Source organism: Manacus vitellinus, unplaced genomic scaffold (genome assembly GCF_001715985.3).
Source record: "Manacus vitellinus isolate BGI_N305 unplaced genomic scaffold, ASM171598v3 scaffold_12_pilon, whole genome shotgun sequence".
NCBI classification, from domain to species: domain Eukaryota; kingdom Metazoa; phylum Chordata; class Aves; order Passeriformes; family Pipridae; genus Manacus; species Manacus vitellinus.
Genome location: NW_021938949.1, coordinates 3,232,941 through 3,258,774, shown reverse-complemented (window position 1 = coordinate 3,258,774; position 25,834 = coordinate 3,232,941). Strand labels below are relative to the sequence as shown.

Here is a 25,834-nt window from a genome sequence, read left to right as displayed (position 1 = left end):
AGCTCTTTAGTTATAGGATTTTCACAGTGTGCTGTAAAATCATTGTCACTAACCAAAAACCTCCCCATCATTCTGATGTGCTTTGCAGTAGGCAGGGTCTGATTAAAAGCTTTGTTCTTTCGGGATAGTTGTACAACTTACACCTTGAGGACACCACATTAATATCTTAATTTGATAATACAAGGGCATAATTTAGGCCAGATGGTGCTAGTGTAGATGTAATTGTCTCTCTTGCTGTCAAGGCTGAGGTGGATTATGTGTGTCTGATCTCAGTTTCCATTTCCAGACCTGTCCCTGACCAGCAGGGAACAGCATCATTGTAATCAAAAGATGTCCCAGGCTTGTTCCCAATCTATTATAGACAGGCAGTGACATCCTCCTTTTCCTACAGATACAAAGAGGCAACATAAAGGATTTGGAATCTTACATGCAACGGTTTCAGGTACAAATTGGTTCAGAAAACAAATTTTACCAGTAGAGTTTTTATTAGAATAATCAATCTAAAATTCACTAAGCACTTTGGGGCACTTTAAATATTTTTATGGGTTTTATCCTCTATAAGGTCAATGCCATTATCACTGTGGGACATCCCTTGGTAGAGGTGTTTGGATCAAGTGTTTACTGTATTAGACCTTGAATCATAATTCAAACAGAGCAAAACACTGAGAAGCTGTCCTGGCTTCACTGAAATCTGAATTTATTTCATGCTGCAAAACCAATAATAGTGAGCTTCACTTGGTGTTAGATAAAATCAGAAGAACAAGGGTTCACTGATAGTCATTACATGATGCACTATTTCATTTTGTTAATACAAAATATAAAATTTATGCTTTTAGTGGGAGAGACTTCACCCTTGCTATCAATTGCCAATGAAGTTATTAATAGTTGTAATGTGTGGGGAAGCTTGTAAGGCACTAAACTAGATAGAAAAAAAAAACCTGTTTAAAAAGGTGATTTGCTGACTGAGAAAAGATAAAAAAAAAAAAAAAAAGGAGAAAAATTGGGAAAAGTCTAAAAAAAATGTTACCTAACTGTGCTTCATAGAAGAAACTGATGAAACACTCTCATAAATACATGGGGTATTTCCATTCAAAAAGAGAATTGGAAGATGGGTCATGCCATGCTGTCATATTGCTTAATTTTAGGCATCTGGCAGGGTGTATTTAAGGGTAGGAAGAGAACAATTAACCAGTATCATACAATTAGTTGTGATATGACACTAAAGCTCAGCCCAAATGACTTAACTTGCATCTATGCTGGCAAAAACATGAGAGTAACACCTAAAACTGAGCTTTTTTTTTTTTTTCCCTTCTGCAGCTGCAGTGAGATCAACTCAAGCCCTTAAGTCCTGGAAGCTCCATTTTCCTTCTGTCTTTCCTCATTTTGCTTCTGTTTTTCCTCATTTTTACTTCTGTCTTTCCTCATTGCACTGTAAACCCTGTAGCAATTTGCACACCCTGGGAATGATCCTCTATTTAAGCTCAGTTTTTCGTTGCTCTGGCCCTGCTCCAAGTGAAAGTAAACCACACTTGGTCAAAATTATTCTTCAAAGGTTAAGGAGTTTCTGCTGCTCACACTTCTCATACCTGTTTTATCAAACATTGCATATGACAAACAAGAACTTGTAGAAAAATAGTCTTATGCAATAATTGTGCACGTGCTCCTGGTGTTAAGCTCAGTATAAATTATCTAAAGTCAATCTTGAAAAACTAAATTGCTTAAGTTTTTAAATTAACACTTTATATTAAAATTGGATTTGCTGAAAACATACTGTAACTCAAACATCCATGCCATGCATTGTCAAAACTGATATTAATATTTTCATTAAATGATCTGAGTACTTGCTTCTGATTGTAACCATTTCTGTTTCCAGTTTCAGCTATCTCAAAGGCAAGTATTCTCCCTGAAGTACCTATTTATTTTAGGAAGGAATAAAATTAGGATCTCAATCTCTGTTCATGTTAGAAAAAGCTGAGAAGTCCAGAAAAGGACAGTGACCAGTGTGCCATAGCCTTATTTAGGTGATAAGGGAGGCTACAGGTACTAGAATTCACCCAAATAATTATGCCTATTATGTATTATGCAGAGTCAATGGAAATTATTAGGACAGACCACTGGTATTCCTGATGCAGAGGGATTTGGAGCCAATCCCTTAATTCAGGCTTCTATAAAAGCAGAGAAGTCCCTGTATTCATGTGCCTTCATATCTGTTACTAACCTGTCCTTTTAATGTCAGAGCAATCATGGAAACACCATTCCAAAACTGCAGGGTTCAATTACAAGGCAGAAAATCCATTTGATATATCAAGACTCACGAGAGTCTTGATATGACACTTTCTATCACTGCTTGAGACAGGGGGATCAAAAAATGCCCTCACACATTCAGAAATCAGCTGAGCCAAACAATCTGTTCAGCAGAAGAAAGAATTTCGTTTTGGTTTTATTACTTTTCCTTTTATCTTCCACTTATGGAGCATGATGGTCTTTAGAGTAAATCAACCAATATTCACAATTAATTATACACCAAGGGAAATGCAGCAGCTGCAGGGAATCTTGTCTCAATATATATGGATAGAGACAGGTAAAATTTCGATGCTTTCCTGAGTTATTACTTTGGGCTCCATTCTGATGGAGACCATGATCTTTTGGAGACTGGAAAAATCCATCTGCAGGAAAAAAGTCTCATTTAACTGCCTCAACACTTGTGTTTACTGATAATGCCACTTTTCCATGTCAGCTGGCTGCTCTGTGACACTGAAAGGCATCTCTCTGTTAGTCCCTTACTTTCCACCCAGCTCACCTTGAATTCTTCTGGATAAAGGAACAAAACCAGTGTAAACAACATCTTGGGCCACACATTGTAAACTGTGTTCCAAGGAGTCACTGCAGAAATGGAAATAAGCTCCTTCCTCCCAGTGTTCCCTCAGGTGCTCCCACACTTGGGTCTGAGTTCACTCACTGCTGTAATTTCCACAAGGAGAAGAATAACAAGGACAAAACTATTATTTTTTGGGGAGGATATTTTTATAATTGGAAGAGAAAAACACCTTCTTGGTACTCAGCTTTTACATAAAAACTAGGTGATATAACATTGCACTTGTACCCAGGTAATTACACATAACTTGGAGTGGAAAGTTGTGTCACCCAGTTTTTTATGTAAAAGGAAAGGAAAAAGGAAAGCAATTCCACTTTTCTTTGTTGTAATTTCTGCTGTTCAATTAGACTTGGCAGCTCACCGAAATGTTCAGAAGAGCAGAGTAAAAATGTGTTGATGTAATGACTCTCACTCATTGGAACAGTTTAGTTTTCTACACTCCTTTCCAAACCCTAATGTTTCCATCAAAGAGGTTGATTGATCCATTTATTTACAGGTTATGACAACCACTTGCGAAAAAAAAAGACACAGAAAAAAACAAAAACAAAAAACAAATGCACAAACAAAAACCAACCAACCAACCAAACAAACAAAACCAAACAAAAAACCCAAACCAAACCAAAAAACCGACTAACCAACCAACCAAAAACAAAAAAACAACCCAAACAAAACAACAACAACAAAAACAACAAAAAAAACCCAAACCCAAAACCAAAACAAAACAAAAAACAAACAAACAAACCAAACCAAAACAAAATCCAACAAAAACCCCAACAAAACCAAATAAAACCCCTCAAGTGCAAACACTGGGAATACAAGTTTATTTTCAAACTTCTGAATGTTTTACAACACTGGAGAGCAAAAACAGTCACACCTAAAAAAACGCTCCTAGAAGTCTCCTTGTCCATCCCTTGAGGGTCTCATTCTCTTTCTGTGCAAAAGTTGGCATTTCTTTTTAACTTCTTTGCAAGGAGCAGTTATTCCTTAATGATTATCACGTGGAGCCTTGGCCTTCCCAATGCCTCCACTTTGGCTTCTCTGTTATCAGAAATATTCAAAACTGCAGATACTGAAATAACATCAGAACATGAGAGTGGTTTGGGGGTTTTTTTTTGGTGAACTTTGAATCTTTTTTGCTACTAAAGAGACAGTATGAAAAGACAACATAAGAGAACATTTGTAGCCTTTGGGTTGCTGTTCAATAAGACTTTTGGCTTCTTATTTCCATGTTTACTGAATCAAAACAAGGAGCAAAGCTTGAAGAAGCTGAATAGACTCCAACTCCCGTTGCATGAGGATTGAATTCCAGTTCCCAGAGCTGAAGGGTACTACTGATGTCCATTCCCTGGGTACTTAATTCCATATATTTATCAGTAAAAGCATAGAAGTGAATCAGAATAGCTGGTTTTTGTGTTTGCTGTGATGCAGAGTGTATTGATAAGAGAGTTATTTTGTGTTTAGAAGGCCAGGCAGTGTTTAATCTGTCACTACAATGCTTGTCCTGCAAAAGGTACCCCATGAACAGAACTGTAGAAGTGGAACCTCCTCCTATTTACTCGGCATGAACTGCAATCAGTATGTTTTTTGGGGTTTTTGGCTTATTTGTTGTTTGCTGGGGGGGGGAGTTTCCCTAATCAGGTTTTTATGTGTGATTACTCCAGATCCTGAGGCATCTTCAGCACACAGATGTGGTCATTTTTACTCCAGAGCTGGATGGCACAGTCCATCTCGTCCTCCTCCACACTGGCACGAGTCCACACCTCTTACCGTGCCACCTCCGGCCGATTTCTGTTTGCACCTCAAAACCAAAGGAGAAAGCTATTTTGTGGTTAAATGCTGCTTGGGAGCAGACCAGTGGGAAAGAAGCAACACAGAAACAGTGGTTAGAGAAGAAGAGGGAAATTTTTAGACATCTCAGTTCAAGTTAGTTCCCTTTCTAGCTGATGAAGTAGGATCCTCCAGTTTATCCGGGCTGTCCCACCATGTCCATCTTCCTGCACTGATGAAAACTTCCAGTGTGGCTGGCTCAGAGTTTGCCTCCCATGCTGACAAGGGTAAATGAACCCTACTCTACCTTTCAAGAATTAAGGACATATTGTGTGTAGTGATAGGACAAGGGAAAATGGCTTTAAACTGAAAGAGAGCAGATTTTGCATGTTATGAAGAAATTATTTGCTCAGAGAGTGGTGAGACACTGCCACAGGTTGCCCAGAGAAACTGTGGATGCCCCATCCCTGGAAGTGTTCAATGCCAGTTTGGACAGGGTTTGGAGCAACCTGGGATAGGGGAAGGTGTCCCTGCCCATGGCAGGGGGTAGAACAAGATGAACTTCAAGGTCCCTTCCAACCTAAACAATTCCATGATTCTGTGTGAGCTGATCCAGTTCTGTGTTCCTACTTAATGACCATGGGCACAAAATTCAAAGCTTGTTATTCCAGCTGTCACACAGTTAAATAAATGCAAAAAAAAACCCCTCCCACTTCCAATTTAACTTACCTGGTTTCCATTTCAAGCCTGTAGCCTCAGTCCACCTTCCTCCTCTGAACTGGAAAGTCTATCAACACTAAGCCTGAGGTCTCTAACTCCAACACTCTAAATCAGGTTCTCCACCACTAGAATATTTTCTCAGCAACTTTCTTTTAATCTTCTCCTTTTTTTTAAAGTATTCCATTGAAAACTTTTCTACTAATGGTCTCACCAACATTACCTACACAATTAAACATTTTTGCTCCACATCACCTGCTCTTCCTCAGTTTGTTAAGGGGTGTTGTCTTGTTTCCATCTGCTTCTAGAAAAGTATGATCTGCAGCAAGTTTCTTAACCAACATTCATCAATTTGTGGCTGAGAAATAATTCTACTTTGCTATTTAAGATGATGAGGGGAAAGCCAGCAGCAAGCAGGAGAGACTTTTGCTTTCTGTTGTTGACAGCTCTGTATGTCATGTACTGGCATGTTCACAGAAACATAGAGTGGGTCCAGACCACCCACTAAAGCCTCCTGTCACATCTGATTCTTGTAAAAATGTGCCTTTCCAGATGTTTAATGGGAAGGAAATTTCTAAATTGAAGAGTTGTGTGTCTGGAATGTCAAGCTGAACTTCAAGTTGTGTCTATAGTTAGAAGGGATTAGGATTGTTAGTCAGTATAGTCAATAATCCATAGATATAGGCAGCATAGACAATAATTCACAGCCATAAACTCAAACAGAAGGCCAAGAGGTGTTAATATATTTGAAAAGATTCAATTTAATATTTCAGAAATTTCTGATAAAATTCAGGAAATCTGGACTGTGGCACATGTAAGTAATTAAATACTGTTTGAAAGCCTAATCAGCCCTAGACTTTAAACTTGGAAAATGAAGATTTGGTCAATACAGCCCAGGGAGTCTGGAGTGATTAGGGGCAGGATTCACCTCCTAAATACACCTTTGACACTCCAGTGGAAGTCCTTTATGAGGAGGGAGGGTGGGATTATATGAAACAGGACTGTCTCTTTTTAGGAGCTGCAGGCAGAGTCCAGCAGAGTCCTAGTGCAGTCTGAAACTGAACCCCATCATACCCTAAAATAGCTTCCTCAGCTACCCTGGAGTCAGAAAAGAAAAGGAAATTCCAGGGTTTCAACATATTCTAAAATATGGAGGATAAACTTTTTTGTTTCTTATGTAATTCATTTAAGATTAATTCTCATCCCAACATCTAGACCATAAAAATGGATCTGGATACTAAGATAAATCGAATTATTCCTGTCCCGTCTGCAGTAAAATTCTGAATTATATATTCTAAACAGAAAAACAGTTTTAGCAACATGAAAATACTGAAAAGCTTCAGAGGCATAAGAAAAACCCTTAAAATAGTATTTAATTATGGGGCAAACAACCTCAATTTTAATTCCAATTTAATCATAGACCTTTGGTGGATGGAGATCTTTCTGCATTGCTGCAGTAGCTTGTGCTTTTAGGGGATTTCCAAACCCTGCTGCAGGGCAAAAATGTGAAGAAAGGATAAAAAATACTTGAGGGGTAGAAAAGTAGTAAAAGTTGATTTCTCCACTAGATGGCTTCATTCCCATGAAGATAATTGAGCTGAAATCCATGGACCTTGATTCCCATGTTAACAGACAACGCCGAGAAACTGCAAGATTTGGTTATCTTCTTGTATGAAACTGATGTTTGTGTTGTGTATATTTGCCAATGAAAGCAATATTGTAGAGGATATAATTCCCTTACCTCTTGGTTCAGGAAACAGTAGAGAACTGCTACAATAAAGCCCTGAGAAAGACCAGAAAAAAAAATAAATTTGGGTGTTAGCAAAGTTTGAAAAAGCCACTGTCATTACCTGACTTCACTACGTGAATTAATGTGTATCACTAGAGGTGGGAGGATTACTATAAATTGAAAGATATTTTCTGTATCTCCAGTAAAGCTGAACAGGCAGATAAACACCTGGTAAGTGGCATTTAGTTGAAGTCAGTAAAACAATACGAATTCACAAGAACAGATGATGTGGCAATTGAAATTCTCCCACGACATATTTACAAACGTATCATCCATTCTCCAGCCAAAAACACTCTGAATTAATTCTTTACACGTTATAAATCAGTAAGGAAAAATGGACTTCAGAAGGAGATCCATGGATGGAGCTCATCCAGCTTTTCAGTCAACTTCCCTGTCTTTGCAGTGTATCAGATGAGGTCTATTTTCTGCCTATTGAATCTGTTAAAATCTGAACTGAGATAAACTCAGGACAATCCCAGAAGGTCAAAGGACCTCCATGAGCAGATACCAGCCCAACCCCTCACCCTTTTATTAATTAACTTATTCATTAAATTGTTCATTAACTCAGTGAAGGTCCTCTCCCTGTACAGAGGGTCGGGATTAAGACGGGCAGGGTCTGTTGGACAATGGATTCAATCCTCAGGAGGACCAAACCAGCCCAACTGCTGGATTTTTGGTGATTCTGACTGACAAATGATGCCACATTCCCTTGTGAGGTTTGCTGGGATTCCCACAGCTGCTTCTTGGAGACTCTGAGCTGCAGCACAGGGACAGGGAGGGAAGCAAAGGATAGTTGGGTGCTATCCTTTTTAGAAGCTGCAGACAGAATCCAGCAGAGTCTTAGTGCATTCTGAAACTGAACCCCAGTCACACCCTAAAATAGCTTCCTCAGCTACCCTGGAGTCAGAAAAGAAGGGGAAATTCCAGAGTTTCAACATATTTTAAAATATGGAGGATAAACTTTCATGTTTCCTATGTCATTCATTTAAGATTCATTCTCAACACAACATCTAGACCATATAAATGGATCTGGATACTAAAATAAATGGAGTTATTCCTGTCCCACCCAAGTAAAATTCTGAATTATACATTCTAAACAGAAAAACATGTTTATCAACACACAGAAATACTGAAAAGCTCTTAACTCAGGTAGCCAAAGTACCTGGGGGATATGTCAAAGCAGCCTCAGGAGCTGTCCTGGCTGGCACCAAACTCCTCGAGCTGTCCATGCCCTGTGTGCCAATTCAGAGCAGTTGGGGGCATCCACCAAATATTTTGCAGGAGGGAAAGTGATGTGACAGGATGGAGCTCTGCATGTGCTGGCACATGCATCAGGCACTATTCCATGTTTATGTTTGATTATCAATTTATCCTTGGCCAAAAAATCACCAAGGGGGCTGCACCTGCAGCTTCAGTTGCCTCTGGATAATTTAACATCAGCCCAAATGAGCTTGTTAGTGAAGTCAGGGAAGGCATGTGGACTAGGACTCGTAGCTTGACTTTGACCCACCATCCAATTTACACACTCCTCTGAAAGTCTTGGCCTTGTATTTGCAAAGTCTGCAAATCTGCAGTCAAACCTAAAGCCAGGTAGGATGGAGGGAATGTCTTCAGGGATTGTGACCCAGCAAAGAACCATGAACCTGGTGAGGAGACACTGGATTCAGGACCCAATGACGTTTTGTGCCATCCCAGTTGTCATCTGGACACAAGATAAAATCAGAAAAACTGCCAAGAAGGAACTGAAGCCTCTGTGGTCACTTTACCTGGAAAGATCCAATGCAGAGCTCCAAGTAAAGCCGGACCCCCAGGCTGGTGTATTCCGGGAGGAAGTTGAAGACAATATAATGGGTTCCAAATAATGGAATTAGGAGCAGAGTTGCCCTTGAGAGACGTCTGGCACAGCACATGAGAAGAAGGAAGGTAACTTTATTTCCCTCAGTAAAGACTAATGCACAAAGTATGGCACAGTACTGAACAGAAGTGAAAAAACCCTTAATATATCTATATATATAAATATATGTAATAGAAATTAATATGCAGACTCCCTTTACAGGTCTCATATAGGAAAAAGCAGCTTAGAGGGTAATTTATCCTGCTCTAGATCAGACATCTAATGCAGATTCAATTAATGGTTTTCTTGTCTCACAGTTGATTTTAATTGGAAGGCAGATATCTGAACTCTTCTGAATATATTATATTGGTCTGTATTAGGTGAATTGAGTCTTATCCTTTGGTCAGTTTCCTTGGGAATGGGATAAGGTTGGGAATTTCTAAAATTTAATGCCAGTTAAACCGAGCCTGTCTGTGACACTGAAAAAGTACTTCTCTATTTAGAAAATATTATATAAGTTTTTATTATTGAAATAATTGATTTTTTGAAAATTGTACCGTACATTACCTGTACTGAGAAGAGTTATTGAAGTTGATTTGTCTAGGGTCTAGTTTTTTCAGCAAAATTCTGATGATGTTGACAAATAGGACAAAATTGACCTGTTCACAATATTTGGGAGAAGGGGGAAGAAGAAAAAGAAAATGAAAACCCTAATTTCTCATGTAAAACTTCTCAGTGAAAATCTGGGGTGGTTTAAATTTCATTTATAATGTATTGTGTGCAGTTTCAACGGTGTCAGTGTAAGGTTATTAATGTTATTTCTATTGGCAGCATTCAGGTGTGTAAATAGATTACATTCCTTCTTAAAGAAATGGCTGAAGATGAAAACTTGAGAATCTGACTTTGCTAAGCAAAATATTTTCATCGATACCTTGAGTGACTCTTTTACTTTTGTAGTTCATATCAGTTGGAGTTTCTTTTGAGATCACTACTGCATTAGGTTTTTGCTGATCTCTTTAGACATTGTTATTGGAACTTCTCTGGCTAAATATCTCTGCAGTGAGATACCTCCATCTGAGCTGATCACCCTGTTCTGCCTTTGCCAGCAGTGGAGAGCCAACAAAGCCTCAGGAGGTGTTGGGAACGACTCATCTCCTCCCAGAGAAGACGTTTATTTTAAGCCAGATGCCAAAAGCACAGATTTCTCTCTGTTGACTCTGAAGGAGTCTCTGAGGAGCATTAGCTCAGCTCCAAAGCTCGCTAGGGTCAAGCCTAACTTGCAAATCAAATTTTCTACAACTGCCATTTGGCATGGATCTATCCAAAGTCTGTGAGGCTGCTCGGTTCTCCACAATGAAAAGATTCTCCCTTATGCATCTCTACGTGTCCATAGACACCAGCTCTTCTTTGGGTGAGGCTGAATGCTCCATTTTGCCTAAGAACATCCCCATTTTACCAGAAACTCCAATCTCATTTTACCCATCAGTGATGCCTCGTGTACATTCCAGCAGAAAAATCATCACTGCAGTCCCCTGGCTTCTGATGTGGATGTCAGAAGGGGGAAAGTAATGGAGGTAGGAAGAAATGCAATAATTTATTGAAATATGGTGAAGTATGACCACAATTCGACTTGAGATTCTTTATTCATGTTATTTATGCATATCTTTAAAGCCCTTTCCAACCCAAACCATTCTATGATTCTATGTGCCTCATTTGCATGCAGCTGTCCTCCAAATAAATTAAGCTTTTAATAGCTGGTCTTAAGGTCCAGTAGCTGCTTTCTCAAAAACACTGCTTGGGTTTAATGACACGTGGGAGTAATTTTATATGATAATTCATTTCAAGCCCATCAGTTTATCCAATAAATGTCAGGCTCAAGAGTTATTATCACTGTTATCAGCTGTGAGCAGAAACCTACTGACCTTGAAAGTTTGTGTTAAAATTTATGGCTGCTTCTGAGGTTTTATGCTGAAAAATTGTTTTCAAATATTTTAAGGATGGTTCAGCTGCTCACTCACGATTAATTTCAATTAAGTGACAATTCTATGAAGGTTTTAATTTGTTTGAAGGATGTTTGCTTTGTAAGGGTGTCAGTTCTCTGCCCCTTTATAGTTTGCATTGTATGTAGGCAAGTTTACAGTAGAAATTCTACCATTCCTCTTCTCACATCTCAGCAAACAGTAACAAGATTTTAATTTAAAAGCCTTTTTTTTCTCCTAATTAATTGGCAAACTCAGAAGCACCTACCCCCACAGAAATTATAATAGGTCCTTTGATTAGCCACCAGTAAGGAGAACCTTCATTAATATCCCAGCATCTGCAAAACACAGCAAGAGTTTAGAAAAAGACAGGCATGTAATCACTGCAATAAATTTAGAATATAAATCAAGAACACAGAATAATGTAGGAAACAAGGACTTACGCCGTGTCTTCGAAGTAGAATTTTGCCAAAATCCATGTAAGAGTGAAAAGTGTAGGAAAACCTGTCAGAAATTTAAACAAAAATTGGGGTTTTCTGGTTTCATCAAATAATCCAAACCTTGTCCACTGAAACTGTGCTGTGATGATAGAAATCATTCATTTTCAGAGCTGGAGTCACCCTTTGTGGTCTCCTCATGTAAGAGGAATTGCTTTAAACTCAAAGTACAAACCTAAAAGGAATTCTTCTGATTCCCAGGGTAGAATGAAGCAAGTTATGTCTCGTTTGTCTCTTGAAGGTAGAAAGGGACACAGAAGCTGCTTTGCACATGATGTAGTTCTGTCCCAGAGGACTGAACTTGCAGCCTCTTGCTCAGATGAACCCATCTCACCTGTGTGCTCTCCCTGAAGGTGGCACTTGTATGCAGAGAGCACATTTAACCCCAGGTTTAAGTGGCAAGGGTGCTTTTTGCAGGACAAAATATTTAGGAATTGCCTTTACCAAATCTTAAAGTAATAATACTGTTAGCACTTTACAAACACAGAAGGTGATACACTCTATCTTGAGCCTTCTTAAAAAGGCTCCCTAAAACACCCAAAGTGATTCAGTTTGCCAAGTTGCCAGGCCTATATTAACTTTTGGTGGTAACATCCATGGATTGTCTCCCTCAACTGACCAAAAAATTCCTCTGGGTAAGTGTATTCACCTGCCATAAAGGAGTTCTCTGTTTTACACAGCAACTTGCTCTGGGCAGCCACTTAATCTCTGATTTCTGGGTCTCCATAAGAGTCTGAACACTCAGATTTATTCCAGACTCCACCAGACAGGGTGGGGGTGTTGCTGTTTCATACCTGACCTGTTATTTAGTGGATAGGGTTTTTTTATTCATAAAATTGCCAATGCATAAAATGGGTTGTGGCAACATTAGGACAACAAAAATGCCTTCTATGACTCCAGATGGACCCATTCTCAGGCTGTGTAGCTATACTCTGCATGAACAGGAGCAAGTCACATCTAACTTCACTGTCTGTGATGGTTCCTTAGAGGTGGCTGCATTTTCAGTGGGGAGAAGAAGGCTGAGAATGGATCTCTCCCTGTGGGTTCCCAAATGTACTTAATTTTCCACTTAATTCACTGGCACTTTAATCCTGTTCTTTAAAAAAAATGGGTTGTTCCTCACTAATATGCATGTAAAAATAAAATCAGAGCAATGCCTAAGTTAGGTAGTTAGGTAGATTAGATTCCACATCCAGTATTTTTAATGGGCTGGATCACAGGATCACAGAATCATGGAATGGCCTGGGTTGGAAGTGGCATTAAAGATCACCCAGTTTCAACCAGCAGGGACACCTTCCACTAGATCAGGTTGCTCAGAGTCCTATACAACCTGGCCTTGAACACTTCCAGGGATGGGGAGTCCACAACCTTCCTGGACAGCCTGTGCCAGGGCCTCACCACCCTCACAGGGAAGAACATCTTCCTTCTCCCATCACTCCCTTCCCTTGTGCATATTCCCTCACCAGCCTAATTTTAAGCCCCCATTAGGTACTGGAAGCTGCTCTAAGACCCCCCAAAGCCTTCTCTTCTCCAGGCTGAACTTGTTTAACATTTTGCCTTTCTTTAATTTCCTGGAAAAGCCTTACTTACCCCAGCCAAAGAGGACAAGCCACCAAAAATATCTTCTTCCATGAGAAAGGGATGAGAGCAGCAGACAGTTTAGGTAAAGAGCCTCCACCAGCAGCCACATGAAGTTGGTCATCATGAAGTAGTGACAGAAAACCACAGAGATCTTGCATTCAGTCTAAGGGACAGGACAGTCATAGTTTAAGGTGGATACAAGTGTTTGATCTGCAGCTGTAGCAGACATCTGTAATTCTGGTTGAGTTCTACAAAGAGCAAGGTCTCACTACTGCATGATGTTTAAAATGAGATCTTCAAATGCAAAATGGCTTTTTTGAGTGATAAGACTTTAACCATCATAATACTTTGGAACCTCCACTGTATTTTGCTTTATATCTCTGCGTCAGAAATGCAGCTTGGGCTCCCAAGCAGGTGATTTTTTTTCACAAATGCCCTGCTTTCAGTGTATCCTTAGTGTCAAATGTTTCTTGGACAAAGGTTCAAGAACCCATTTTCCTCCTTATACTCAACTCTAAACTTCTGTGTGGCCATGAGCAATGCAGAGGAACCATCCCACACACCTCTATTTGAAAGCCATTGCCAGGTTGCCAAGATTTTTTGATTGCTTAGTACCTGGAGTGTTTTGTGTTTTACAGGCCAGAGTTTCCAGTCAGAACATGAAATCCAAGATTTCCAGAAGAATCAGCTTTAAAAGTGGTTCTATGAGGCACTCAGAAATCTTCAGGTTTAGGCTTCAGGTTATAGAAAGGTAACAGTGAAATGATACTACTTTTTGCTATGTCAAAGTCTAAATTTGATTTACAGTACTACAAGACCACAAGTTGATGCTTTCAGAACATGAAAGGTTCACATTTATGGAGGCAAAACATACTGAATAAAAGAATTATATAACTTTCATTATAGGTTAGAAGGAAAAAAATAAGTAGTAGTAAAAAAGATCCCTGAAAATGAAACCATATATAAGCGGTGTGTAAAAATATCAAGTACCAGAGTATCCTACTTTTCATGTGCTTACTGTAGAGAAGCTGCAGTGATCAATGCCTTCCTCCTGGAAAAGGACAGCATCCTTAATGAAAATAGCAATAGCTTTCAAGATAAACGTGAAAAAGAGCTGCACATGGATATAATTCCTGGGACAGCGAAGCCTCCTGGAAGAAAAGAAGGGAGGTCTTTCTCAGCACAACTGGCTTGTGCTGGGGGTAATTAAAATAAGCAATAAACCTTTGTTTCATCTCATTTTCACTTCCAAACATATACAGGAAGAACACCTGCATCTGCTGAGGTCTTTCAGGCAGAGACAGAAACCTTCCTCGTGTGAAGCAATTCACCCACCGTCTGCACCTCAACCTCTTTCCTTGTTAGATGGAGGCCTGGGGATGTTTCTGGCCTGCCAAATTTAAAGAACCCGGAATTCCTTAAATTTATGTTTGTGCTCAGCACACCTGAGCCAGGCTTCTGGTTGGCATTATTTTGGGGCCAATCTCGCATTTGAGGAATGATCTTTACTGATACAATTCAGACAATGGCTAAACCACTCCCAAGACCAAGCAGGCAGGGGTATCATGGAATAAGCAAATACTTTTCCCAATGAACAGGGTAAGAGTTGTTCAGAAATATTTTCTCTATCCTGTGCCACGGGAGAGCTAAACTGCATTAAACCCCTGTGCAGACAACCTTATCCAAAATTAAAGGCTTTTTCCTTACTTTACCAGAGTTACTTTTATGAATTAAGTGAGAGCAGAGAAGGGCTTTAAAACAATTCAGCACATCTACTTTAAATTCAATTTGACACATCCACCTTAAATTCTCAGTTAATTAATTTTAAATTTTGACTGCTATTAAATACAGATTTTTGTGGGAGTTATACAGCTTCAACTTTATGTTTTCACTTGGACATGAAGATTTTAGTTAATAAGCAAAGAGTTCCATTAAAAGCTGAATTCCACCCAGCTCCAGTAACCTGAGGGTCACCTAATCTCAAAGTTCACCCAGAGTGGGCAGAATTTTATTGCTGACCTCAAATGTCAACCCCATTGTTAACTATAATTTTTTTTCCTCCCTATTGCCGTGTCTCTTTATGTCCATTGTTTCTTCCTTTCCCCTCATTTGGGCTGCTTTGTTTTCCTGAGGTCAGAGTGGATGTCAATAAACATATCTGTTGGCTTCCAGGCATGAACTGGGAACCAACGGGGGTCAAGAAACTTTTCCCAGAGAACCCCCATTCCCACAGCAAAATAATAAAACTCCAGACTTTTTTGTCTTGCAGAAATACAAGAAATAAACAAAGATTAATAAAATGAATCCTACGTGGCAGCAAACATTAAATATACATTAAATGATAAAATAAATGAGCAGTTTTATTCCAAATACTATAAATTATACCTGAAAATACCTAACTGATGGATAATTCAGTGAGAAAGAAATCTTAACCAAACATAGCCAAATTCTGACTAGTTTTAAAATAGTTATAATTTTTTTGATAGTAATATATATAATGTCATAGGAACATTGATTCCCAATCAAGTTCCTTGTGCATGTTCTTCTTATTAATATAAAATTCCCTGAAGCCACACAAGGCAAACACACGTAATTTATAAAGAAATATCCTTATTCCAGCAAAAGCAAGTAAATTTATCTCTTGGTTATCCAGGATCAAGGTGAGTTGCTGAGTTTTGCCAACATTCAGCCAGGGTTTATTTCCCAGCTCTGATTCTCTTTCTACCTGGCTCTCTCTGATCACTTCTCATTTCCAGCTTTAATTTAACATTATTAAACCAATATGGCTGAAAATCTTTATTTTTATTCATCTGGATATCTATCTATGTTATTTTTAATGTCTAGTATTGCCTTCTACAGTGTCAGATAAAGAATTCTGCTAAAAGAATCAAGGTCAGAGAACACCTTTACCTGAATGCAATAAGAACTGTCACAGCAATGATGAGTGAGGTGATGGACACGCTGTATCCTACAGTGTAGATGATCCTTATAGTAGAAAAGTAGGATTGCTATAAAGGAATAGAATTATTTGTCACAAAACTTGCAGCTAAGTGACAGCTTTTTTACAGATTCTGGCTGTTTTGCTTTGTTTGGTGCTTCCAATCATTTCATATCCCTGACTGCCTTTTCTTCCCCCTCTTAATCCCACAGCAAAAACCAATTTAAATCCCTTGTTATGTTTCTTTTGTGAAGTCCCATTCCATAGTTACATGGATACAGCTCAATCTGACACCAAAACATGTATTGATCAGGGTGGTTTGAGGCTCATTCAAAAACCATAAACACCAAAGACAACCTTTAATGAAAGCATTGTTAAAAATCAGATGCATTTTTATAAATACTGTATTTTATAGTGTAGTACATTTTATATGCATTTTTATAAATACTGTATTTTATAGCATAGTATATTTTATATGCATTTTTATAAATACTGTATTTTATACTTTTTAATGCTGCTGACAGCTGGCTACATGATGAATACAGAATCCCATCAAACTTTCCCTACATTTCTCCACTTTTCCACTCTCTGCTTCCTTATTTTCAATTTTACCATCTATTCTTCCTTTCTCTTTTTATTGTGTTCTGGTTACTTGGGTTTTTCTGCCTTTTTTTTTCCCCTCCTCTGTTTTTCTTGCTGCCAAACTCAACTGTTACTCAGCCAGAACATCAATCAAAACCCATTTCAATTCAAGTGGCACCTCAGACACGATCTCTGAGTGAGGATAAGTTGACTTCCACTATCACACATGAAAGCAGAAAATAAAATTAATAAGCTCTAGGCTGCAAATCCTTCCCTTCAATCCAACATGGGCTGTCTCTTGGGTCCCATTTCAATGCTTTTATAACCTAAACTCTTCACAGGTGTGCAGAGCATTGCCACAGTTCACTGTGGGGAAGGGGATATACTTGTTTTGAGCCCTAAGTGTAACTGCAGGCATTATATATAGGGGTCCATTTAATTTATTTTAGGTGCTTAAAAATTAGCTGCCTAAATATGAGCAGCTGAGTCTGGAGTAAAATGAGGAATGTGAGAGCCTGGCCACAGGACTGAACTGTTTAAATATTGACACAATCCTGTTTCTTCTCATTCTCTTTCTTTTCTAGTTAATGAAGGGAAAGAAACACCCTCAGAAGACAATTCAACTTATGGGAAGTTGAGAACTTATGGATTTCTGACAGCAAGAAAAAGGATCTGTCACCAGTCCTGCCTTAGCAAGTGCAGGTCATAGAATCTCTGACTGGTTTGGGCTGGAAATGACCTTAAATATCATGTAATTCCAACCCCTGGTTTAGTGGGGTGAAACATTTGGTGCTGAGGACCCTACATCCATGGGTGAATATTTTTCACCATCCATGGGCTGAACATTTAATGCTGGTCAGAACCCACCAGGTGCACCTTGAATTTTTCTTCCAGTTTAGTTTTACCCATAAGAAGATGGGTTTTCCTTTCTGAGAACAGTGAATGCAGTAACTGGGGAGAGCCAAGACATACCCCTGAAAAGCTCCCACCTGATCCTACCAAAGCACTAATAGAGATCCACCTTGGAGTGATTAGACTTGATTTGAACCGTAAATTTTTGAGACTGATGAAGTTGTATGATATGGAAACCAGGCATAGCGGCCTCTTTTTTTTTGCCTAGTGGATGAACTGTGAATTGTATATGATTGTCCAAATTCCTGACTATGTACAATTCCAGCCAAAGCTCAGAGAAGTACCTCAGAGCTGGAAAGCTTGCCAGTAAACCTGGATCCAGCACTCCATGAGGAACATCAAAGCTGTGCTAGACTGACCTTAACTGGCAACAAATCAGATGTGGAAAGCACAGAAAATAATCAAATCTTAACATTGATAAATCTACAGTTGAGGAGTTTGCCTTTAGGTAAAATAATAGAATCATCATAGAATGAGCTGGAAGGGACCTTAAAAATCATCTCAATCCAACCCCCCTGTCACAGGGACACTTTCCACTAGCCCAGGTTGCTCCAAGCCCCATCCAACCTGGCCTTGGACACTTCCAGGGATGGGGCAGCCAAAACTTCTCTGGGCAACCTGTGCCAGGGCCTCACCACCCTCACAGGGAAGAATTTCTTCCTAATATCTAACATAAATCTAACCACACTGGAGATTGTTTTTACCCCAGCAGTGTAAGGAAGCACTAAAAGAAGGGAAGAAAGAGAAGAGTTGCACTTCAGCGTAAGTGTTTATTATGCAAAGCAGCAGGTGCTGAGGCTTAGAGGCTGGAAAGGAAGCTTGAGCTAAACAGGTATAATAGTCAACACAAAAAGTAATGGGAAGTGAAATCTCCCCATGATGATACAAATTATGTTTTTATCCATATTAGTTAGGAATCAAGCAGATAACCTCTAGATATCACCAACTGTCAAAACCTGGCTGAAGAATTATGTCAGATTCTGATCTGCATTACTGACATAAAAAAAGTTGAGATTTTTTTTTTCCTTGATGTATTAGGTATTTTATGCAGGATGAGAAACCCAAACCCCTCTTGTCCTTAGATATTGCTGAATTTGGAACAGAGGTGTTATAGCAGCACATCACTGGTGCTGTGATATTACAAATTCATCTTGCTGACTGATACTGCTGAAATGTCTTAATCCATATTTTATGAACATTTTATGATACATCTCTAGTTGTTATATCTGTAGGCAAGTTCATGATTGTCTGGAATTTGCAGCTGGCTTTGTTTTTATTACACTCTCACACATGAATAATAAAACATTCCTAGTCATTTTACAAAATAAGTGGCTAGAGTCAAATCTGAATTACATTCCACACTTTCAGCTTCAGCTGAGCTTCCCTTTGCAGTGTTCTTGCAGGAATAGAAGGGAATCCTATAACATCAACACACCACTCACTTATTTTTCTGTAATTAAACTTACTTCTTCAAGGGGAATCTCATCTTCTACTGGACAGGCGACGTGGTAGGGAGGGAACGGGTCAGACCAGCCTTTCCTTGTGCAGTTCCTTTTTACTATCCCAGCTGAAACAGAAGCACTTAATTTTTTCCAGTGGAAAGCCACATAATATGGAAAATAAAACCCAGGAGAAAACCTCTGGCTGGTGCAAAGGTTATGCCAGGAGGAGAGGATCATGTTCATTGGCATCTCACAGAGCTGGTAGGACACTTTGTGTGTGTACATTCAGGTCATCAGACACAAAACTTTATGATTTATCTACAGGCAAACAATGGAAAAAGAGGTGAGAGACAGGGGTAGGGGTGGGAAGGAGTAAGGAATTAATTAAATCAGGAAAAAAAGTCCACTGGAGAGGATTGGGAAGCAGTGCTCCATCAGACTTCTGCTTTGTACAGCACTCACCCTTCTCACATACCCCTTCTCATTCCCACCTCCCTTGGGGTTTATATTTTCCTTGCAGACCAGAGGCTGGGATAAGCAGTTCCTTCTATGAGGATAGCACATTTCCATAAAAAGATTTATGACTCAGATGAAGGATAAATCCGAGAATCCCATGGCAGGAAATGAATCTGCCCAGATGAAAGGGACTTTACTTATCCCTCGTTTATAACAAGCATGTGTTGGGTGAGGCAGAGCTCGGGCTTTACAGCTTCTTTTTCTTGTGGAGCTGTCAAATCCAGGTCTTTCCTGGAAGATGGTTTCCTCCTTGTGGGCTCACAGTCTGTTCCTTGCCATATTCACCCACAGAGCAAGCAGACACCAAGGCATTAGTTTGCAGCTTTGCATTTGACCAAACACACATGCTGCTTCAGGGACTAAATTCTGCTTTGTATCTCCAAACTTGCTCTTAAAGAACAATCACATTACTCATTCCTCTGCCTTTCATTTCATCCCAAACCAATCAGAGCACAGATCTCCAAAAGCCCAGTGCTTAAGTTCTGACCTAGAGAACCTCATGTGAGCTTTGTCAAAAACTCACACAACAAGCTGATCCCAAAATCCATGGAAACTCATGGAATCACTCTATTTATTTCAGTGGGTTTTGGATCAGGGCCCCATCACAGACTATGGATAGTACTTAAAATGTGAGCAGAACCTCTAAGGTCCCTCAGATGCTACTAAAATCTTTGCAGTGTTGATCTGATCCAGTTGTAGAGTAGGAACATGCAACTTTCTGTCTTCACCCCCACTTTTTAGAAACTCTCCTCCAGGCAACAGAAGAACAGGAGTACAACCCTGATAGTACATCACCTGGCTCCTTCATGAAGTGAAGGATGATGTTTGGGCATGGTAAGGCAAGAGTCTCTCCAGCATCTGCCTCTGGCCAGCACAGTAATTTGTCCCAAGTTCTCTTGCAACCTCAGGCAGAAAGTGAAATATATTTTTGAGCATAATTATATTTGAGCAAAATAAAACCCCAAACCTTTTTAAACTTTGCCACTCCACCGCTTACATATCTTGCAAAAAATAGTTTAGCCACAATTTTTATTCTATAATGAGAAATAAACACCCCCAGAGGATTATTTAATCTGCTTTAGTTAGACCCACTGTGTTAGACTGGGGTGGGTTTTTGAAATAATGTAATAAATGAAAAGGTATTATGGAAATGGGAGGGAGAGTAATTCTGGAAGAAAGACAAGGTAACAGTACTTTTTGTTGTGTTATCCTATTTTTAAAGACCAAAACACCCTCACAAACATGCAAGTATGATGCCATGACAGCATCCAGTTGGATAAAGAATAGGACAAGGACAAGAGGATTCACTCAGATAAATTGACTGTCCATATTATAATGGGAAAGACTGTGGAAAAAAGAATTTAAAGGAAAGGGAATAGATGGAACAAGAACTGACAAGACAACAGGTATGTGGGACAATGAGTAAAACCCTCAAACATGCCCATTGGCAGCCTGGCTGTGTCCTCACTCTGCTGGTGGGTCACTTCTCCCTCCCTCCCCTCATCCCTCACACATGGACACCTGCTGATGTTGCATTTCCACGCTCTTGTGGGTCCTCCAGACATTCAGCCTCATTTTTTTTCAGCTCTGTCATAAAATCACATTCTGGGTGGACATTTCCAGCAACCTGCAGGGAGTAGACAATTAGTAAGGAGGTGTTGGATCATCAGTCATTAAGTCTTACTTTGGCAGCTAACGAGGTTGTTTTAAGGACATAAAATGCTATCTTAGGGTTCAGTATCCAGAGGGTACCACAATCTCTGCACAAACTGCAACACTTTGAGATCACAGAATCACAGAACAATTGAGGTTGGAAAATGCCTCCAAGATCAAGTCCAACCAGCCCTGTCAGATCCACCACTAAAGCAAGTCCCTAAACACCACATCTACATGTGTATGACCCCAGCTGAGCTCTGCTAAAGGCGGTAGAGCTGTAATACTTTACATCAGAGTAAACCATCAGGCAGTAGAGATGTCAGAAGATGGTAGCCACAGGTCTGGAAAGTGTATAAGATTCCTCTGTCTGTGTTCATAATCCAAGAACTCTTTGCTAGGGCCTGGCTTTGAGTGCAGGACTCATTTCTACCCTAAATTTAGCTAGACCCTGCTGAATCTGACCCCAGAAAGACAGACTGCACTGCACTTGGTCAGGCTCCTTTTCATAACAGTGGAGGGCTCAGCACTGCACGACGTGCTGCAGAGCCCACCTGTGCATGGAAAAGCCCCTGCCAACCTCCAAAGAAACACCACCTTGGAATCACACACAGTTCCTGCAAAATTGTCTTCTGAAAGAGTTTTTCACTCTAAAAGGAATTAATCTGTTCTCTCCCTTCTGCCATCTGCCTTTCTTTACAGAGGGTGGGAGGCAAAACTCCTTTCTTTGGAAAAAAAAACCAAACTCTGCACCAAAGCATTTGTTGGTTTGGCATGAAGGTGTTTTGATAGCAGGAACTGTTTAGTTGCTTTAGTCCTTGTTTAGACTTGAGCTTGTGTGGGGACCAGAAGAGAATGTGAAGGCCTCCAGAGAACCTTGGCCACCAAAGGACAAATTCTGCAGCAGCCTGTTACACACCACAACTGCTGTGGTTGTACCCGCTGGGTAGAAATACACATTTAATTTTATGTATCACAAAGAAAGGAATATTTGTCTTATCCAACCATTGTCCCCAGTCCCAGAAGACCAGTTGCCATAAGAGACACTGATTTAGCTCTGGTCCCAGGCCACTGGTGCTGGTGTGCTCTACATGAGTGAACACAGATATAAAAACACACAGACCCATCAAGAAAATAAACTCAGGATGAGACTTGCGTGGTGAGCAGGTGGCTGGCATATGGCTCAGTTTTCTTCCACCCAGGGAGGATTAATATTCAGGGAATTTTGAAAATAAATATCTGGCTTTCAATTCATTCAAAGGGCAGATTGTACCCGTTCCAATAAGCTGGTGTTTCCCCTCCATGTCAATGCCCACATCTCCTGTTGGTCTACAGAGCATTTGAACTGCTTATTGTCTAACAGCTTGAGGCTCTGAGGCTGCTGGAGAACACTGGATTAATTGCACAATATTTGTTTTTTCTGGGGTTTGGACCCTGGTACTTGAAAATTCCATTTATGCCCTTCAAGATCATCTGCTTCCCATTTACTGCTCTTTTAGGAGGATGTGGTTTTCTTGCCAGATTTACAGACAGCAGTGCCACGGATCAGTTTAAGGCAGCAATTTAGAAGTTCTTGAGGCTGAATGAAGTGTGATGCCCCAATGATGTCAGAGAGATCAGTCAAAAACAAGAAGCCTGGGGAGCCCCTCAAATCAACTAAGATATGTAATGGTAGGTAGAATGAGAGAAAATTGGCATCTGTCGGGAAAATCTTTGTTCACTTGATATCTCTCTTCATGCCAACATATATTCTATCCTCCCTTGTACTCACCCTGGACAATGAAGGTCATCTATGCTGGAAAGCTCCCTAACCACGGTGTGTGACAGCTATTGCACAAAGTAGCTTTATTAGTCAGTAGAAAAAGAGTCAAACCATTTACTGACAATCAATTCTACCACATTCTCTTGGTTCAATGAACTGTGCCCAGAAAAACTTCACCAGGCAGGAAATGTACCCGTTTGCACTGTCCTAAATTATTTCTCCTGGCAAAAAAAAAAAAAAAATATTACTAGATCTCGCCTGTCAAAACTCTCTTTGCTCCCTGAAATGTTCATGGCAAGAGCAAAGCTTGTTTGGCTTATTCACCAGTCCAGGCAACCTTTTTTTTTTTTCCATTTTCGATTTCTAAGTCTCCAGACTTGTGAGAACATATTACCACGTGTGTCTCAAATAAAAAGATGAGGCTGATCAAGCACCAGGGATTCAAATTATTGCCTCTTCCTTCAAGAAGACCCAACCTTAAGAGATGCTGTGGCAGTTTATATGCAAGTCATCACTAAGCACTGCTTGAATAGACACTGAATGTAAGGTCTTCTCTGACACCAACTCAGGTAAAATAAATTGAAAATATTCATTTGGCTTCTGAAGCCTTTAAAACCTCTCCAAAAGTTGAGTTCAGCTCTACCAGAAGAAGTATATGATCACTTACTCCAATAAAACCAGATGGCTGTTTTTCCACCATTATATACTGAAATAAGAGTTGTTTACCCATCCTCTATTATAATAACATATGCAACACATGCTAGGAGATTTTTATTATACACTAACACATAAAATTGTTTCTGATCAGTGCATATTCATAAAACAACCAATATAACTTTATAGAAGAAAGTGTTATTTCTCTTGGGTAAATGGGACAGGTCTCTTACAGAGACCTTCAGTCATATTTTAACTATTAGCGTGATATTCTACTTACAAGCAATTATATTTATCTACTCCCACTACAGGGGAGTGGAGTTTGTCTCAGAGATGATACAGAGGAAGCTGTAGCTTCACATCAATAAAAAGACTTTTCAGTCATTTCAAGGTGCTTTATTTTTCTCAATCCACAAAAAGACTTCTGTGCCCACCCCCCCTTCATGAAATGTTCCTTCAGAAATGAGATTCCCAGGAAAGAAAAAAAAAAGATATAGAGGAAGGATCACAAAAGGAAGATGCTGAAAATGTAATTACTCTCAAAAACAAAGAAAATATCCTTCCCCCACTTTGCACGGACATTTCCTGATATCCGTGTGATCCTGAATGCTGGTTTATTAATCTTTGTCCAAATCAAAATATCAGCAAGACCTCTGAGCTTTTAAATCATTTAAATATTTCTAATTCTTCCATAAACATCCCTGCTGCTTCCATTTTTTACCTGAAGCATCTCAGCTGCTCACATATTAAATCATATTAATACTACCACCAAAGCAGCTGAAATTGTAACTAATAAGACAGTATAATCTGAAATTTAAAAAAACTATCAAAACTCAGCTACTCTAATGTAACAACCCTCCTCCAGTTTCTTCTTGTCACTGTCTTAAAGCCTACACACACATACACAGAAAAAAAAAAAGGAATTCTGCCAATTATGTTGTTTCTCTACAGTGAGTGTGGGATAAGAAAGCAATGAAATGAATTGATATAAAGATCCTGCAATGTGTGTCCCTTCTGCTGCTGCTCACACTTTTCATAGCATCTTGCCTTTTTTAAGCAGAATCCAAAGCAAATAAAGAGAAAAGAGAAAGAAACTGTATCTACCCATCTGCTCCAAGGAGGAAATAAACAATTATTGAAACACAATGAAGTCAAAGTTTTGTTTGTTTGGGTTTTTTTCCATGCAATTACTTACAAGCACTGCCAGACTCAGGGTGTGCAGAGCACAGTGGTATAAAGCACAAGAGTTCATGTTCCAAAGCAAGAGTCAGACTTCACTCCCTTAGCCTTTCTCAGCATCTCTCACCTGCTTTTCGACCTCTCTTTCTCCCCCCAGTTGCACATTTGCAACATTTATCTTTTTGCACAGAAGTGACGTAACAGGACAGTGGAGAGGGAAATAAATATTAACAATTCTCCAAGCTGTGTTTGAGCTTTCCAACTTTTTGCTGCATTCTCAGTGACTGGACTGGACGACTTGAGTGATTGATACCAAGGTTAGGGGAATCCTATACCTTCCTGGCAAGACCCCTGATTCTTTCTTTAAACCCCAAATCATTTTAGGAGCTGTAAATGTTGCTAATCCTGTATTGAAAAACATTACTGGCACAAGAGAAACACTATCCTAACAGCTAATGTTGATGTCAATTTATTCTAATTCACATTTTTCAGTGCAGCTCCAGTGTATCTGTGTGTGGGTGTAGTGACCATGGTGCTGCACTTTAAAACACAGGATCAAAAGCTACTCACAGGCATGTGAACAAAAATTCTGCTGGGTGCCCGTTGGACATTGATTTGAAGGCAAAATTCACAAGGGATCCTTCCCACTTTGCTTGAGACTTCTGAAAGTTCAGTGTCTAAATCTCAACCCATCAACTCCTTTAGTCAAAGTATTGAAATATGTGCACTCAGCTCATTCATCTCATCCTAAGCATTAAATGAAAATCTATTTAAATCTATTTTACAACATTCTCTTGTCTAATCTAATGTCTAGAAGCCATAAATTTGGCTGTACTCCAACCCTGCTGGATGTGTATCAAAGTCTGTCCATCAATCCATACTCTCTTGAAGGACTTTACATTCCATATCAACATTAAGCAAATGTTAACATTGCAAGATCAGAGATTCAAGATGTGAAAAATCTTTAAAGCATTGTTCTCTGCTCTTCTATTCTCATATCCTGCCATTCCTCAAAATCAATTCTTAACCCCAATTCCCATCTTCCCATCTTCGCAATGGTCCATCCTACAACCCCACTTTCACTGCTCTTTGTCCATCTTCCCCACTCATCTTTCTGCACTTGTTTCAAATGACTTCTTACTGCTTATCTACATGGA

At 39.5% G+C, this 25,834-nt stretch overlaps 1 protein-coding gene across 1 annotated transcript; it reads right to left on the bottom strand.

Annotated features, from left to right (window-relative positions):
• Nucleotides 1–4,550: 4,550 nt before the first annotated feature.
• GHRHR (growth hormone releasing hormone receptor) lies at nt 4,551–24,750 on the bottom strand. Its single transcript, XM_008922403.3, has 13 exons — nt 24,694–24,750; nt 20,951–21,056; nt 20,225–20,332; nt 18,938–19,038; nt 15,950–16,047; nt 14,058–14,190; nt 13,049–13,202; nt 11,405–11,465; nt 11,230–11,299; nt 9,550–9,641; nt 8,915–9,044; nt 7,101–7,142; nt 4,551–4,673 (listed from the first exon to the last, which is right to left on the bottom strand). Exons 1-13 carry the CDS (start codon nt 24,748–24,750, stop codon nt 4,551–4,553), a joined length of 1,275 nt encoding a protein of 424 aa, XP_008920651.2.
• Between the last annotated feature and the right edge of the window lie 1,084 nt (nt 24,751–25,834).

What these genes read in the sequence shown, in the direction of transcription:
- GHRHR (XM_008922403.3), bottom strand. Translation starts at nt 24,750, where the DNA reads ATGAACTCTTGTGCTTTATACCACTGTGCTCTGCACACCCTGAGTCTG. An exon ending in ACAGTTCTTATTGCATTCAG is followed by an intron (nt 14,191 to 15,949) that starts GTAAAGGTGTTC and finishes CTTTTCTTCCAG; the next exon opens with GAGGCTTCGCTGTCCCAGGA. An exon ending in TTCTACTTCGAAGACACGGC is followed by an intron (nt 11,300 to 11,404) that starts GTAAGTCCTTGT and finishes TGTGTTTTGCAG; the next exon opens with ATGCTGGGATATTAATGAAG.